Source organism: Hyla sarda, chromosome 1 (assembly GCF_029499605.1).
Source record: "Hyla sarda isolate aHylSar1 chromosome 1, aHylSar1.hap1, whole genome shotgun sequence".
NCBI classification, from domain to species: Eukaryota; Metazoa; Chordata; class Amphibia; order Anura; family Hylidae; genus Hyla; species Hyla sarda.
The window spans coordinates 314690824-314707561 of NC_079189.1; the positions used below are offsets into that span (position 1 = coordinate 314690824).

Consider the following 16738-nt stretch of genomic DNA (forward strand, 5'->3'; position numbering starts at 1 on the left):
CCATTTTTTAAAGAGTTCTATAGGCCATGTGAACACGGAAGAATTTACAAGCGGAATCAGCTGGAAAAATTCTGCTGAAAAAATTTGCTGCAAGAGAGTCCCATTAATTTCAATGGGATTCTGCTGCACAGTGCTGAATTTCCACAGCAAGTTTATTGTTTCTATGGATTCTGCTCGGAAATGCATTGCCATCTATGAAGACGACACATGTCCGAGCTGTCCTAGCACTGGCGGAACAAGCAAATGTGGCATAATGTCTGCACATTTTCCACCATGTGAACTCAGCCTAATTCTTTGAATAGTGAGGAAAGCAAGCACAAATCCAACGTTGCTTACCCTCGTCACATGTTTGAACTCTGGATGCTTTACCGTGACCCATTGAAACAATAAGGCAACAATTTGCTTTTGTTCATCTATGTGTATTTAAAGCTATAGGAACTAGACTAAAATACACTAACAAATAAATGGGGTAAGGGAATGCTTCCTGCTTCACTGGGGACTTGTTAGTAATATGTTGCAGCATAACTGGGCACATCTGAATAATGTACATGAACATTTCTTCCATGGGCAGCTGAATTTCATGGGCGTCTACTATGTTCTAAAATGAAATGTTGTAATATTTGTATTTTATATAAATTTATTAGAAAGTCATTACAGAGCAGGTAAATACAGTAGCTGGTTTCCTAGAAACAATTTAATAAAACAATCAATCCTCTGCATTTGAGACCATGTTTGCATGTTTCAGTGTAATAGAGCTTTCTCCTGTTCAAATATCCCTTGGGTCTTCACCCACACTCTTTATGGGAAGCAGCTCCATAAAAATAAATAATCCTTTTAAACCCATTCCATGCTGCTTTTCCCTCTACATATAAACAGATAGGAGCTGCGGGATTTGACCTCATATGTTACCTAAATAGATGCATTGTGCTGTGTTTTGTGTCTATTTGCAAATTCATTATAAAACTAGGCACCATACACAATGGAAGTGCAGGCGGTGATTTTACAATATGGTTAAAGTGAAACAAAGTATCTGTACTGCAGAGATGCCACCGGATTCCTGCACAATGAGATGTCTTTTCCATTATACCAGCAAAGAATATATATATATATATATATATATATATATATATATATATACAGTAGAATCTCACAGAGAATAAAACAGTTTCCGCCATTGAGAGATGTCCCTTATTGGGAAAAAGGCTCAAAATTCATCCTAAATGATGGAATACTGTACTGTTCTCACATCAGAGTGTAATTACCTATAAAACATGATGAAAAGCAATATTACAGTAGAATCTCCCAGTGTCGTTTAATCTCCCCTTATCTCCCCCCAGTGAACCTTTTCATCCCCCCTTTTATACCCTGGGCCATCTTATTCCCCGTGCATTCTGCCAAATTATCCTCCCCTTACCCCCTGTGCCACATAATTTCCCCTTGAACCCCCACCCCCTCCCTGTGCCATTTCATTCCCCCTTCATTACCCTCTGTGTAAATTCATCACCCCCTCTTTATGAAGTGGCACAGGGGATAAAGGGAGAATAAAATGGCACAGGGGTGGTAAAGGAGGGTGATGAATTTGCAAAGAGGTCTATAAAGGGGGAATTAAATAGCACAGGGGGGAGATCAAGAGGAAATGATGTGGCACATAGGGTAATAAAGGGGGGGGTGATTTGGCACAGGGGAATAAAGTGGCATGGGGGGGAAATCAGGGAAGGAGGGGGTGAATGATGAGGCCAGCGGACATACAGAAACCGGAGACCACATTTACACATCGGTCTTCTGCTTCTGTGCTGGGGGTTCTGCAGGGGGTGGAGTGGGGGCCTGGGCCCCTTATTGTACCCCCTGATGGCGGCCCTGTGTACAAGGTAGAGCTGGCACATAAGCCTGGTTGTCCTCTATTGGGGGTGTTTTGTCCCCCTAATGGAAGTGTTTTGTCTCCTATTGGGAGGGGTTTTGTCCCCTAATTGGGAATGTTTTGTCCCCTATTAGGTGTGCCCGTGTCTGTTATTGAGAATGTCCCCTACTCGGAGGGTGCAAATACATTAAGTCTTATGGGACTCTGCCGGGTAATTAAAATATGTCCGCTATTGGGAGGTGTCCCCTATTGGGAGGTGTCCACTAAGGGAGATTTCACTGTATATTCAAATGATGGGAATAGGCAAGGGGAAAAAAATTGTTAACCTCTTGACCACGCAGAACAGGTATAGTCAACCTGTGGCCATCATCAGTGTATGGAGCAGGCTTGGAACTCAAGCCCGCTCTATACCCAGTTGTTTTCAGGAAATTGCTCCATGCTGGCTATTTTAACTTTTTAGATGCCGCAGTCAAAACTGACAGCAGCATTTAAGCAGTTCAGGGGATGGATCTGCCTCCTGCAATGCCCTCGCAGAGAGCTGATCTATTGCCAGAGCAGCCCAATGGCTCTGCAGATGGAAAAGAATTATAGCTCTTAGAAGACTGTAACTGTAGGAGCACCACTATATCTGTGTGGACATAGCAGTGTACCTAGAGATACCATCACACCCTAAGTGCACCACAGAGCTAATTTGCATGTTGAATACAAAACTTCCCAGACAATGATATTAAAGGTAGTGTTCATTTTACAATAACATCTTCTATTCAGCAATACTAGTGGTTTAATTTAGTCAAAACTGCTGGTAGACTCCCTTTAATGATATTGTCCACTAACAATGTCCCAGTGATTCAGTAACTTTCCATGTTGAGTGACACTGTCAATGAAACTTAAAGGTTCAGGCTTTGTTGTGAATTATGCTTTTCTATCTGCATCAAAACCATGACTACAAAGGAGCAGAGTGGGAACCTAAAGCTACTGGGCTCCAAAGTAAAATCTGCAATAGGGCCCTCCAGCTTCATAGTACTGTCTCCTCATATGGCAGAGAAAGAAATTTAGGTCCTCCTCTGGCTTCAGGGCCAATGTATAACTGCATCCCATATAATTACCTCACTAGAAATATGCTTTCTAAGAAGGTATAGAGACAGAAGTGGCTTATGACAACACCCTCAGCAGTCAATGCATTTTTGAACTATTTTGTATAGCTTCGCTTGTCTACCATTGGTGATTGATTATGTTAGAGGTGAATATCATATATATTGAATTAATTCTGTGGTTCGGCTCCATACTTGTAAATGAACATTTTATAGTCTATTAATGATCCCCTTTAAATATTACTTTGCACACATACAACAATCGGATATAATAAATGTGTACAGATTTCCTCACCGAGGAATGTAAATTATAACAGATTAACGCTTCTTCCATGGCATAAAACTTTTAATATGGTGACCATTTACTGCACTGTGCAGTGTATCATGCTTCCAATTCTTAACACATGATGGAATGAACCTCATACATATATTGGGAATGGATGTCAGCCTCATATGAAGCCATAATGGATAGTAACCTGGTTTAATGTTGGATTAAAGCTTACTGAATTCTGTGAATCAGTGCAGCATTTTATAAAACAAGCACTTGAAGTTACAAATGTGTATTGTGTTGCAGTATATGCTAAGCCACTCTCATAAATTACACAAATGAGCATGTTATTTACAATGGTGCAGTATATGAGATTAGGCCTCTAGGCCAATAACGTGAAGTCTCGTGTTAAAATGAACAATACGAGCAAGTTAATTGGTTAATTGTTTTCATCTGTCCCAGTGTAGCCAAATCAGCATATCATTCCAATATTCATTAGGCTGCACATTTCAGCAAGCTCAGTGAAGTACAGAACAATATAAACAAGTTAAAATCAATTCCTATGAAAAGGATGGAAAATAAATTATTGGGTTGTTGTGTGTCTCTCCTGGTATACTCCTTCTTCTCATCTTGAGATATTATAGTAATATAATTAATATGATACAATTCCTACAAATGGTGTTGTAAGTGCTTATGTTCCCATTGCATTCTGTCAGTGACGATCGTAGGCAGTGGCAGCAGTAGGGGGCGCTGCTCCTCTTGCTGCGCTGTAATAGTATGGAGAACCTGAAAGATAAAGATAGCGGGTAAGTAAAAGTGCGTAATGTTTTCATGCTAGACATTTACTTTGATTATCCGGCAGTCACTAGATGTTAGCAAGTGGACTAGATGTTAGCAAGTGGAAACCACCTAAAAAGGTAGTGCAGCCCATAATTTGAAAATTTTTGTCATATAAAATTAAGTAAATCGACCATCAATCAAGGGAACAAAATTTCCTAAATGCCCTTGTGAAACAATAATGCACCTGTGTGACCACTACTTCATTGCTGTCTTTTGGGCACAAAAACTAAATACCAGGGGATGGGTGATAAATGCTGTTAGCGGTGAAACCCTTTTAACTCTATGTTTGGAACTTCAAATCAAGAAAAAACTAAACTCCAATCTCTTTAACAATATATATATATATATATATATATATATATATGTATATATATAAAAGAAAATATAGCGGAGGGCAGCACACCTTGTAAAAAGTTTTTTTCTGGTGCAAGCAGCCAAAATGGACCCCGGTCACTGGTCCCCAATGTAGAAGGCAAAAAGCGGTTGCAGCACACAAGATAAGTGAAAAAAATAGTGGTAGCTTTAATCCATTATAAATACAGATGCAACGTTTCAGCTGCCAATGCAGCCTTTATCAAGATGCTTGATAAAGGCTGCATTGGCAGCTGAAACGTTGCATCTGTATTTATAATGGAATAAAGCTACCACTATTTTTTTCACTTATCTTGTGTGCTGCAACCGCTTTTTGACATATATATATATATATATATATATATATATATATATATACTCTTTTGCCCCTAAAAATCTAAACTGAGTGGCAATGTATGATTTTTCCACTAAGTATTGGAAAGGTACTGGGAGTCTGGCAGTACCTACCCATTGGGGACCTATTTATACAATCTGCAGATACTATGTAGATCTGGAATCACTACTGTGTGGGCACTATATGAGAGGATATTAGTCCTTGTATATTATTTTTTATTTAGTATGCGTATGTTAGTATTATCCAGTCTCTATGTGGTAGAAATGTTAGTGGTGATTGTGTGGCACAAATATTTGTGCCTTATATTGCATTATTTGGGATAATAATCTGTACATAGTAGTTTTTACTTTATATCAGTATGATGGTATTATTTAGTCACTGCATACAAAATACTTTGTCTAGCCCTGCTTGCTGCCATCCCATACTAATGACACTGCAAGGAAGGGAAAAGGATAACTGTTTACTTTTAGCGCCTTAGTTTTAATACTGTCGAATTTCTAAATAATATCTTAGATTTGAATATGATATTTTTAGGTTCATCATTTCCTCAGAATTTACCTAAGTGCTAAAAAAAATCCTTTGAATTAATGTACCCTGCTTCACATGATTAACTGTCCTAAAAAGATGGTCAGATTCCAGTAAATAGTTACATATTTTGTTATTTAAGATAAAGACCATGACTGATACATTGCATTCTTCCCATAATGTATATCGCTAATACTAATCAATAAGTCTTTTGGCATGGTTTATTAGGGCATCACACCCGCTGAGGCATATTTGATTTTGGATATACTTATTCAGGGCAAAGGGATGTCGAGGTCAAAGCCATATTCTTTTTTCAAAATTCCATTAGAAAAGTCCAATTGAATAAAAGGTTAAACATTCAGCTATTAACTTTATTGACTCTCTGTTGTAAATCATCTACATAGCAAAATGACTAACATGAAAATAGGTTATTGACATATGGAGAGTAAAACATTAAATGGGTTGTAAGTGAAACGTAATTGTCACGATGCCGGCTGGCAGGTAGTGGATCCTCTGTGCCAGAGAGGGATTGGCGTGGACCGTGCTAGAGGATCGGTTCTAAGTCACTACTGGTTTTCACCAGAGCCCGCCGCAAAGCGGGATGGTCTTGCTGCGGCGGTAGTGACCAGGTCGTATCCCCTAGCAACGGCTCAACCTCTCTGGCTGCTGAAGATAGGCGCGGTACAAGGGAGTAGACAGAAGCAAGGTCGGACGTAGCAGAAGGTCGGGGCAGGCAGCAAGGATCGTAGTCAGGGGCAACGGCAGAAGGTCTGGAATCACAGGCAAGGAACACACAAGGAACGCTTTCACTGGCACTAGGGCAACAAGATCCGGCGAGGGAGTGAAGGGGAAGTGAGGTGATATAGGGAAGTGCACAGGTGTAAACACTAATTGGAACCACTGCACCAATCAGCGGTGCAGTGGCCCTTTAAATCGCAAAGACCCGGCGCGCGCGCGCCCTAGGGAGCGGGGCCGCGCGCGCCGGGACAGAACTGACGGGGAGCGAGTAAGGTACGGGAGCCGGGGTGCGCATCGCGAGCGGGCGCTACCCGCATCGCGAATCGCATCCCGGCCGGAGGTAGTAACGCAGCGCCCCGGGTCCGTGGAACCGACCGGGGCGCTGCAGTGAGGGAAGTGTAGCGAGCGCTCCGGGGAGGAGCGGGGACCCGGAGCGCTCGGCGTAACAGTACCCCCCCCCTTGGGTCTCCCCCTCTTCTTGGGGCCTGAGAACCTGAGGATCAGACTTTTGTCCAGGATATTGTCCTCAGGTTCCCAGGACCTCTCTTCTGGACCACAACCCTCCCAATCCACTAAAAAAAAAGTTCTTCCCCTGACCTTTTTAGAGGCCAAAATCTCTTTGACAGAGAAGATGTCCGAGGAGCCGGAAACAGGAGTGGGAGGAACAGATTTAGGAGAAAAACGGTTGAGGATGAGAGGTTTAAGAAGAGAGACGTGAAAGGCATTAGGGATACGAAGAGAAGGAGGAAGAAGAAGTTTGTAAGAGACAGGATTAATTTGACACAAAACTTTAAAAGGACCAAGATAGCGTGGTCCCAACTTATAGCTCGGGACACGGAAACGGACATATTTAGCGGAGAGCCATACCTTGTCTCCAGGGGAAAAAATGGGAGGAGCTCTTCTTTTCTTATCTGCGAATCTCTTCATGCGAGAAGAAGCCTGTAAGAGAGAATTTTGGGTCTCTTTCCATATGGTGGAAAGATCACGAGAAATTTCATCCACAGCGGGCAGACCAGAGGGCAAGGGGGTAGGGAGGGGGGGAAGAGGGTGACGGCCGTACACCACGAAAAACGGAGATTTGGAGGAAGATTCAGAGATTCTGAAATTATACGAGAATTCGGCCCAAGGTAGAAGATCTGCCCAGTCATCCTGGCGGGAGGAAACAAAATGTCGTAAATAGTCACCCAAGATCTGGTTAATTCTCTCTACTTGTCCATTGGATTGAGGATGGTATGCAGAAGAAAAATTTAATTTAATCTTGAGTTGTGTCACGATGCCGGCTGGCAGGTAGTGGATCCTCTGTGCCAGAGAGGGATTGGCGTGGACCGTGCTAGAGGATCGGTTCTAAGTCACTACTGGTTTTCACCAGAGCCCGCCGCAAAGCGGGATGGTCTTGCTGCGGCGGTAGTGACCAGGTCGTATCCCCTAGCAACGGCTCAACCTCTCTGGCTGCTGAAGATAGGCGCGGTACAAGGGAGTAGACAGAAGCAAGGTCGGACGTAGCAGAAGGTCGGGGCAGGCAGCAAGGATCGTAGTCAGGGGCAACGGCAGAAGGTCTGGAATCACAGGCAAGGAACACACAAGGAACGCTTTCACTGGCACTAGGGCAACAAGATCCGGCGAGGGAGTGAAGGGGAAGTGAGGTGATATAGGGAAGTGCACAGGTGTAAACACTAATTGGAACCACTGCACCAATCAGCGGTGCAGTGGCCCTTTAAATCGCAAAGACCCGGCGCGCGCGCGCCCTAGGGAGCGGGGCCGCGCGCGCCGGGACAGAACTGACGGGGAGCGAGTAAGGTACGGGAGCCGGGGTGCGCATCGCGAGCGGGCGCTACCCGCATCGCGAATCGCATCCCGGCCGGAGGTAGTAACGCAGCGCCCCGGGTCCGTGGAACCGACCGGGGCGCTGCAGTGAGGGAAGTGTAGCGAGCGCTCCGGGGAGGAGCGGGGACCCGGAGCGCTCGGCGTAACAGTACCCCCCCCCTTGGGTCTCCCCCTCTTCTTGGGGCCTGAGAACCTGAGGATCAGACTTTTGTCCAGGATATTGTCCTCAGGTTCCCAGGACCTCTCTTCTGGACCACAACCCTCCCAATCCACTAAAAAAAAAGTTCTTCCCCTGACCTTTTTAGAGGCCAAAATCTCTTTGACAGAGAAGATGTCCGAGGAGCCGGAAACAGGAGTGGGAGGAACAGATTTAGGAGAAAAACGGTTGAGGATGAGAGGTTTAAGAAGAGAGACGTGAAAGGCATTCGGGATACGAAGAGAAGGAGGAAGAAGAAGTTTGTAAGAGACAGGATTAATTTGACACAAAACTTTAAAAGGACCAAGATAGCGTGGTCCCAACTTATAGCTCGGGACACGGAAACGGACATATTTAGCGGAGAGCCATACCTTGTCTCCAGGGGAAAAAATGGGAGGAGCTCTTCTTTTCTTATCTGCGAATCTCTTCATGCGAGAAGAAGCCTGTAAGAGAGAATTTTGGGTCTCTTTCCATATGGTGGAAAGATCACGAGAAATTTCATCCACAGCGGGCAGACCAGAGGGCAAGGGGGTAGGGAGGGGGGGAAGAGGGTGACGGCCGTACACCACGAAAAACGGAGATTTGGAGGAAGATTCAGAGATTCTGAAATTATACGAGAATTCGGCCCAAGGTAGAAGATCTGCCCAGTCATCCTGGCGGGAGGAAACAAAATGTCGTAAATAGTCACCCAAGATCTGGTTAATTCTCTCTACTTGTCCATTGGATTGAGGATGGTATGCAGAAGAAAAATTTAATTTAATCTTGAGTTGTTTACAGAGAGCCCTCCAGAATTTAGACACAAATTGGACGCCTCTATCCGAGACGATCTGTGTAGGCAACCCGTGAAGACGAAAAATGTGTACAAAAAATTGTTTAGCCAACTGAGGCGCTGAAGGAAGACCAGGAAGAGGGATGAAATGTGCCATTTTGGAGAATCGATCAACGACCACCCAAATAACAGTGTTGCCATGGGATGGGGGTAAGTCAGTAATAAAATCCATACCAATCAGAGACCAAGGTTGTTCGGGGACAGGTAGAGGATGAAGAAAACCAGCGGGCTTCTGGCGAGGAGTCTTATCCCGGGCACAGATAGTGCAGGCTCGCACAAAGTCCACCACATCAGTCTCTAGAGTCGGCCACCAATAGAAGCGAGAGATGAGTTGCACAGATTTCTTGATGCCCGCATGACCTGCGAGATGGGAGGAGTGACCCCATTTGAGGATCCCAAGGCGTTGGCGTGGAGAAACAAAGGTCTTTCCTGGAGGAGTTTGCCTGATGGAGGCTGGAGAAGTGGAAATCAGGCAGTCAGGAGGAATGATGTGTTGAGGAGAGAGTTCAATTTCAGAGGCATCTGAGGAACGAGAGAGAGCATCGGCCCTAATGTTTTTATCAGCAGGCCGAAAGTGAATTTCAAAATTAAATCGGGCAAAGAACAGAGACCACCTGGCCTGACGAGGATTCAGCCGTTGGGCAGACTGGAGGTAGGAGAGGTTCTTGTGATCGGTGTAAATAATAACTGGAAATCTTGATCCCTCCAGCAGATGCCTCCATTCCTCAAGTGCTAATTTAATGGCTAGAAGCTCTCGATCCCCGATGGAGTAGTTCCTCTCCGCCGGAGAGAAGGTCCTGGAAAAAAAACCACAAGTAACAGCATGCCCGGAAGAGTTTTTTTGTAGAAGGACAGCTCCAGCTCCCACTGAGGAGGCATCAACCTCCAATAGGAAGGGTTTAGATGGGTCAGGTCTGGAGAGCACGGGAGCCGAAGAAAAGGCAGACTTGAGTCGTTTAAAGGCGTCTTCCGCTTGAGGAGGCCAAGACTTGGGATCGGCATTTTTTTTTGTTAAAGCCACAATAGGAGCCACAATGGTAGAAAAATGTGGAATAAATTGCCTGTAATAATTGGCGAACCCCAAAAAACGTTGGATGGCACGGAGTCCGGAGGGGCGTGGCCAATCTAAGACGGCAGAGAGTTTATCTGGGTCCATTTGTAGTCCCTGGCCAGAGACCAAGTATCCTAGAAAAGGAAGAGATTGGCATTCAAACAGACATTTCTCTATTTTGGCATAGAGTTGATTATCACGAAGTCTCTGAAGAACCATACGGACATGCTGGCGGTGTTCTTCAAGATTGGCAGAAAAAATCAGGATATCGTCCAGATATACAACAACACAGGAGTATAGTAGATCACGAAAAATTTCATTAACAAAGTCTTGGAAGACGGCAGGGGCGTTGCATAGACCAAAGGGCATGACCAGATACTCAAAGTGTCCATCTCTGGTGTTAAATGCCGTTTTCCATTCATCCCCCTCTCTGATGCGGATGAGATTATAAGCACCTCTTAAGTCCAGTTTGGTAAAAATATGGGCACCTTGGAGACGATCAAAGAGTTCAGAGATGAGGGGTAGGGGGTAGCGGTTCTTAACCGTGATTTTATTAAGACCGCGGTAGTCAATGCAAGGACGTAGAGAGCCATCTTTTTTGGACACAAAGAAAAATCCGGCTCCGGCAGGAGAGGAGGATTTACGGATAAAGCCCTTTTTTAAATTTTCTTGGACGTATTCAGACATGGCAAGAGTCTCTGGGACGGACAGAGGATAGATTCTGCCCCGGGGTGGAGTAGTGCCCGGGAGGAGGTCAATGGGACAATCATAAGGCCTGTGAGGAGGTAGAGTCTCAGCTTGTTTTTTGCAAAAAACGTCCGCAAAGTCCATATAGGCCTTAGGGAGACCGGTTACATGAGGAAGCACAGGGACACGGCAAGGTTTACTGGGAACCGGTTTTAAGCAGTCCTTGGAACAAGAGGGCCCCCAACTCTTGATCTCCCCAGTGGACCAATCCAGGATTGGGGAATGGAGTTGAAGCCAGGGAAGTCCAAGAAGGATTTCAGAAGTGCAATTGGGGAGAACCAACAGTTCAATCCTCTCGTGATGAGATCCGATGCACATTAGAAGGGGCTCCGTGCGGAAACGTATAGTACAGTCCAATCTTTCATTGTTACACAATTGATGTAGAGGGGTCTGGCGAGACTGGTCACCGGGATGTTGAACCTGTTGACGAGGGAGGCTAAGATGAAATTTCCTGCAGATCCAGAGTCCAAGAAGGCCACAGCAGAGAAGGAGAAGGCAGAGGCAGACATCCGCACAGGCACAGTAAGACGTGGAGAAGCAGAGTAGACATCAAGGACTGTCTCACCTTTGTGCGGAGTCAGCGGACGTCTTTCCAGGCGGGGAGGACGGATAGGACAATCCTTCAGGAAGTGTTCGGTACTAGCACAGTACAGGCAGAGATTCTCCATGCGGCGTCGTGTCCTCTCTTGGGGTGTCAGGCGAGACCGGTCGACCTGCATAGCCTCCACGGCGGGAGGCACAGGAACAGATTGCAGGGGACCAGAGGAGAGAGGAGCCGGGGAGAAGAAACGCCTCGTGCGAACAGAGTCCATATCCTGGCGGAGCTCCTGACGCCGTTCGGAAAAACGCATGTCAATGCGAGTGGCAAGATGGATGAGTTCATGTAGGTTAGCAGGGATTTCTCGTGCGGCCAGAACATCTTTAATGTTGCTGGATAGGCCTTTTTTAAAGGTCGCGCAGAGTGCCTCATTATTCCAGGATAATTCTGAAGCAAGGGTACGGAACTGTACGGCATACTCGCCAACGGAAGAATTACCCTGGACCAGGTTCAACAGGGCAGTCTCAGCAGAAGAGGCTCGGGCAGGTTCCTCAAAGACACTTCGAATTTCCGAGAAGAAGGAGTGTACAGAGGCAGTGACGGGGTCATTGCGGTCCCAGAGCGGTGTGGCCCAAGCCAGGGCTTTTCCAGACAGCAGGCTGACTACGAAAGCCACCTTAGACCTTTCAGTGGGGAACTGGTCCGACATCATCTCCAAGTGTAATGAACATTGGGAAAGAAAGCCACGGCAAAACTTAGAGTCCCCATCAAATTTATCCGGCAAGGATAGTCGTATTCCAGAAGCGGCCACTCGCTGCGGAGGAGGTACAGGAGCTGGCGGAGGAGATGATTGCTGGAGCTGTGGTAGTAACTGTTGTACCATAACAGTCAGTTGAGACAGCTGTTGGCCTTGTTGCGCAATCTGTTGTGACTGCTGGGCGACCACCGTGGTGAGGTCAGCGACAACTGGCAGAGGAACTTCAGCGGGATCCATGGCCGGATCTACTGTCACGATGCCGGCTGGCAGGTAGTGGATCCTCTGTGCCAGAGAGGGATTGGCGTGGACCGTGCTAGAGGATCGGTTCTAAGTCACTACTGGTTTTCACCAGAGCCCGCCGCAAAGCGGGATGGTCTTGCTGCGGCGGTAGTGACCAGGTCGTATCCCCTAGCAACGGCTCAACCTCTCTGGCTGCTGAAGATAGGCGCGGTACAAGGGAGTAGACAGAAGCAAGGTCGGACGTAGCAGAAGGTCGGGGCAGGCAGCAAGGATCGTAGTCAGGGGCAACGGCAGAAGGTCTGGAATCACAGGCAAGGAACACACAAGGAACGCTTTCACTGGCACTAGGGCAACAAGATCCGGCGAGGGAGTGAAGGGGAAGTGAGGTGATATAGGGAAGTGCACAGGTGTAAACACTAATTGGAACCACTGCACCAATCAGCGGTGCAGTGGCCCTTTAAATCGCAAAGACCCGGCGCGCGCGCGCCCTAGGGAGCGGGGCCGCGCGCGCCGGGACAGAACTGACGGGGAGCGAGTAAGGTACGGGAGCCGGGGTGCGCATCGCGAGCGGGCGCTACCCGCATCGCGAATCGCATCCCGGCCGGAGGTAGTAACGCAGCGCCCCGGGTCCGTGGAACCGACCGGGGCGCTGCAGTGAGGGAAGTGTAGCGAGCGCTCCGGGGAGGAGCGGGGACCCGGAGCGCTCGGCGTAACAAGTTGTTTACAGAGAGCCCTCCAGAATTTAGACACAAATTGGACGCCTCTATCCGAGACGATCTGTGTAGGCAACCCGTGAAGACGAAAAATGTGTACAAAAAATTGTTTAGCCAACTGAGGCGCTGAAGGAAGACCAGGAAGAGGGATGAAATGTGCCATTTTGGAGAATCGATCAACGACCACCCAAATAACAGTGTTGCCATGGGATGGGGGTAAGTCAGTAATAAAATCCATACCAATCAGAGACCAAGGTTGTTCGGGGACAGGTAGAGGATGAAGAAAACCAGCGGGCTTCTGGCGAGGAGTCTTATCCCGGGCACAGATAGTGCAGGCTCGCACAAAGTCCACCACATCAGTCTCTAGAGTCGGCCACCAATAGAAGCGAGAGATGAGTTGCACAGATTTCTTGATGCCCGCATGACCTGCGAGATGGGAGGAGTGACCCCATTTGAGGATCCCAAGGCGTTGGCGTGGAGAAACAAAGGTCTTTCCTGGAGGAGTTTGCCTGATGGAGGCTGGAGAAGTGGAAATCAGGCAGTCAGGAGGAATGATGTGTTGAGGAGAGAGTTCAATTTCAGAGGCATCTGAGGAACGAGAGAGAGCATCGGCCCTAATGTTTTTATCAGCAGGCCGAAAGTGAATTTCAAAATTAAATCGGGCAAAGAACAGAGACCACCTGGCCTGACGAGGATTCAGCCGTTGGGCAGACTGGAGGTAGGAGAGGTTCTTGTGATCGGTGTAAATAATAACTGGAAATCTTGATCCCTCCAGCAGATGCCTCCATTCCTCAAGTGCTAATTTAATGGCTAGAAGCTCTCGATCCCCGATGGAGTAGTTCCTCTCCGCCGGAGAGAAGGTCCTGGAAAAAAAACCACAAGTAACAGCATGCCCGGAAGAGTTTTTTTGTAGAAGGACAGCTCCAGCTCCCACTGAGGAGGCATCAACCTCCAATAGGAAGGGTTTAGATGGGTCAGGTCTGGAGAGCACGGGAGCCGAAGAAAAGGCAGACTTGAGTCGTTTAAAGGCGTCTTCCGCTTGAGGAGGCCAAGACTTGGGATCGGCATTTTTTTTTGTTAAAGCCACAATAGGAGCCACAATGGTAGAAAAATGTGGAATAAATTGCCTGTAATAATTGGCGAACCCCAAAAAACGTTGGATGGCACGGAGTCCGGAGGGGCGTGGCCAATCTAAGACGGCAGAGAGTTTATCTGGGTCCATTTGTAGTCCCTGGCCAGAGACCAAGTATCCTAGAAAAGGAAGAGATTGGCATTCAAACAGACATTTCTCTATTTTGGCATAGAGTTGATTATCACGAAGTCTCTGAAGAACCATACGGACATGCTGGCGGTGTTCTTCAAGATTGGCAGAAAAAATCAGGATATCGTCCAGATATACAACAACACAGGAGTATAGTAGATCACGAAAAATTTCATTAACAAAGTCTTGGAAGACGGCAGGGGCGTTGCATAGACCAAAGGGCATGACCAGATACTCAAAGTGTCCATCTCTGGTGTTAAATGCCGTTTTCCATTCATCCCCCTCTCTGATGCGGATGAGATTATAAGCACCTCTTAAGTCCAGTTTGGTAAAAATATGGGCACCTTGGAGACGATCAAAGAGTTCAGAGATGAGGGGTAGGGGGTAGCGGTTCTTAACCGTGATTTTATTAAGACCGCGGTAGTCAATGCAAGGACGTAGAGAGCCATCTTTTTTGGACACAAAGAAAAATCCGGCTCCGGCAGGAGAGGAGGATTTACGGATAAAGCCCTTTTTTAAATTTTCTTGGACGTATTCAGACATGGCAAGAGTCTCTGGGACGGACAGAGGATAGATTCTGCCCCGGGGTGGAGTAGTGCCCGGGAGGAGGTCAATGGGACAATCATAAGGCCTGTGAGGAGGTAGAGTCTCAGCTTGTTTTTTGCAAAAAACGTCCGCAAAGTCCATATAGGCCTTAGGGAGACCGGTTACATGAGGAAGCACAGGGACACGGCAAGGTTTACTGGGAACCGGTTTTAAGCAGTCCTTGGAACAAGAGGGCCCCCAACTCTTGATCTCCCCAGTGGACCAATCCAGGATTGGGGAATGGAGTTGAAGCCAGGGAAGTCCAAGAAGGATTTCAGAAGTGCAATTGGGGAGGACCAACAGTTCAATCCTCTCGTGATGAGATCCGATGCACATTAGAAGGGGCTCCGTGCGGAAACGTATAGTACAGTCCAATCTTTCATTGTTTACACAATTGATGTAGAGGGGTCTGGCGAGACTGGTCACCGGGATGTTGAACCTGTTGACGAGAGAGGCTAAGATGAAATTTCCTGCAGATCCAGAGTCCAGGAAGGCCACAGCAGAGAAGGAGAAGGCAGAGGCAGACATCCGCACAGGCACAGTAAGACGTGGAGAAGCAGAGTAGACATCAAGGACTGTCTCACCTTTGTGCGGAGTCAGCGGACGTCTTTCCAGGCGGGGAGGACGGATAGGACAATCCTTCAGGAAGTGTTCGGTACTAGCACAGTACAGGCAGAGATTCTCCATGCGGCGTCGTGTCCTCTCTTGGGGTGTCAGGCGAGACCGGTCGACCTGCATAGCCTCCACGGCGGGAGGCACAGGAACAGATTGCAGGGGACCAGAGGAGAGAGGAGCCGGGGAGAAGAAACGCCTCGTGCGAACAGAGTCCATATCCTGGCGGAGCTCCTGACGCCGTTCGGAAAAACGCATGTCAATGCGAGTGGCAAGATGGATGAGTTCATGTAGGTTAGCAGGGATTTCTCGTGCGGCCAGAACATCTTTAATGTTGCTGGATAGGCCTTTTTTAAAGGTCGCGCAGAGTGCCTCATTATTCCAGGATAATTCTGAAGCAAGGGTACGGAACTGTACGGCATACTCGCCAACGGAAGAATTACCCTGGACCAGGTTCAACAGGGCAGTCTCAGCAGAAGAGGCTCGGGCAGGTTCCTCAAAGACACTTCGAATTTCCGAGAAGAAGGAGTGTACAGAGGCAGTGACGGGGTCATTGCGGTCCCAGAGCGGTGTGGCCCAAGCCAGGGCTTTTCCAGACAGCAGGCTGACTACGAAAGCCACCTTAGACCTTTCAGTGGGGAACTGGTCCGACATCATCTCCAAGTGTAATGAACATTGGGAAAGAAAGCCACGGCAAAACTTAGAGTCCCCATCAAATTTATCCGGCAAGGATAGTCGTATTCCAGAAGCGGCCACTCGCTGCGGAGGAGGTACAGGAGCTGGCGGAGGAGATGATTGCTGGAGCTGTGGTAGTAACTGTTGTAGCATAACAGTCAGTTGAGACAGCTGTTGGCCTTGTTGCGCAATCTGTTGTGACTGCTGGGCGACCACCGTGGTGAGGTCAGCGACAACTGGCAGAGGAACTTCAGCGGGATCCATGGCCGGATCTACTGTCACGATGCCGGCTGGCAGGTAGTGGATCCTCTGTGCCAGAGAGGGATTGGCGTGGACCGTGCTAGAGGATCGGTTCTAAGTCACTACTGGTTTTCACCAGAGCCCGCCGCAAAGCGGGATGGTCTTGCTGCGGCGGTAGTGACCAGGTCGTATCCCCTAGCAACGGCTCAACCTCTCTGGCTGCTGAAGATAGGCGCGGTACAAGGGAGTAGACAGAAGCAAGGTCGGACGTAGCAGAAGGTCGGGGCAGGCAGCAAGGATCGTAGTCAGGGGCAACGGCAGAAGGTCTGGAATCACAGGCAAGGAACACACAAGGAACGCTTTCACTGGCACTAGGGCAACAAGATCCGGCGAGGGAGTGAAGGGGAAGTGAGGTGATATAGGGAAGTGCACAGGTGTAAACAC

At 47.5% G+C, this 16738-nt stretch overlaps 1 protein-coding gene across 5 annotated transcripts in view; it reads right to left on the reverse strand.

The window, feature by feature from the left end:
* Window positions 1-1496: 1496 nt before the first annotated feature.
* The window catches only part of PAX5 (paired box 5), a 324504-nt gene continuing 309262 nt past the window's right edge, over window positions 1497-16738 (reverse strand). For all 5 annotated transcript variants that reach the window (XM_056518288.1, XM_056518291.1, XM_056518287.1 and 2 more), the window contains one exon: window positions 1497-4003. In XM_056518288.1, the coding sequence (XP_056374263.1) occupies window positions 3930-4003 (74 nt within the window). In that variant the 3' untranslated portion in view covers window positions 1497-3929. The remainder of the gene's footprint in view (window positions 4004-16738) is intronic.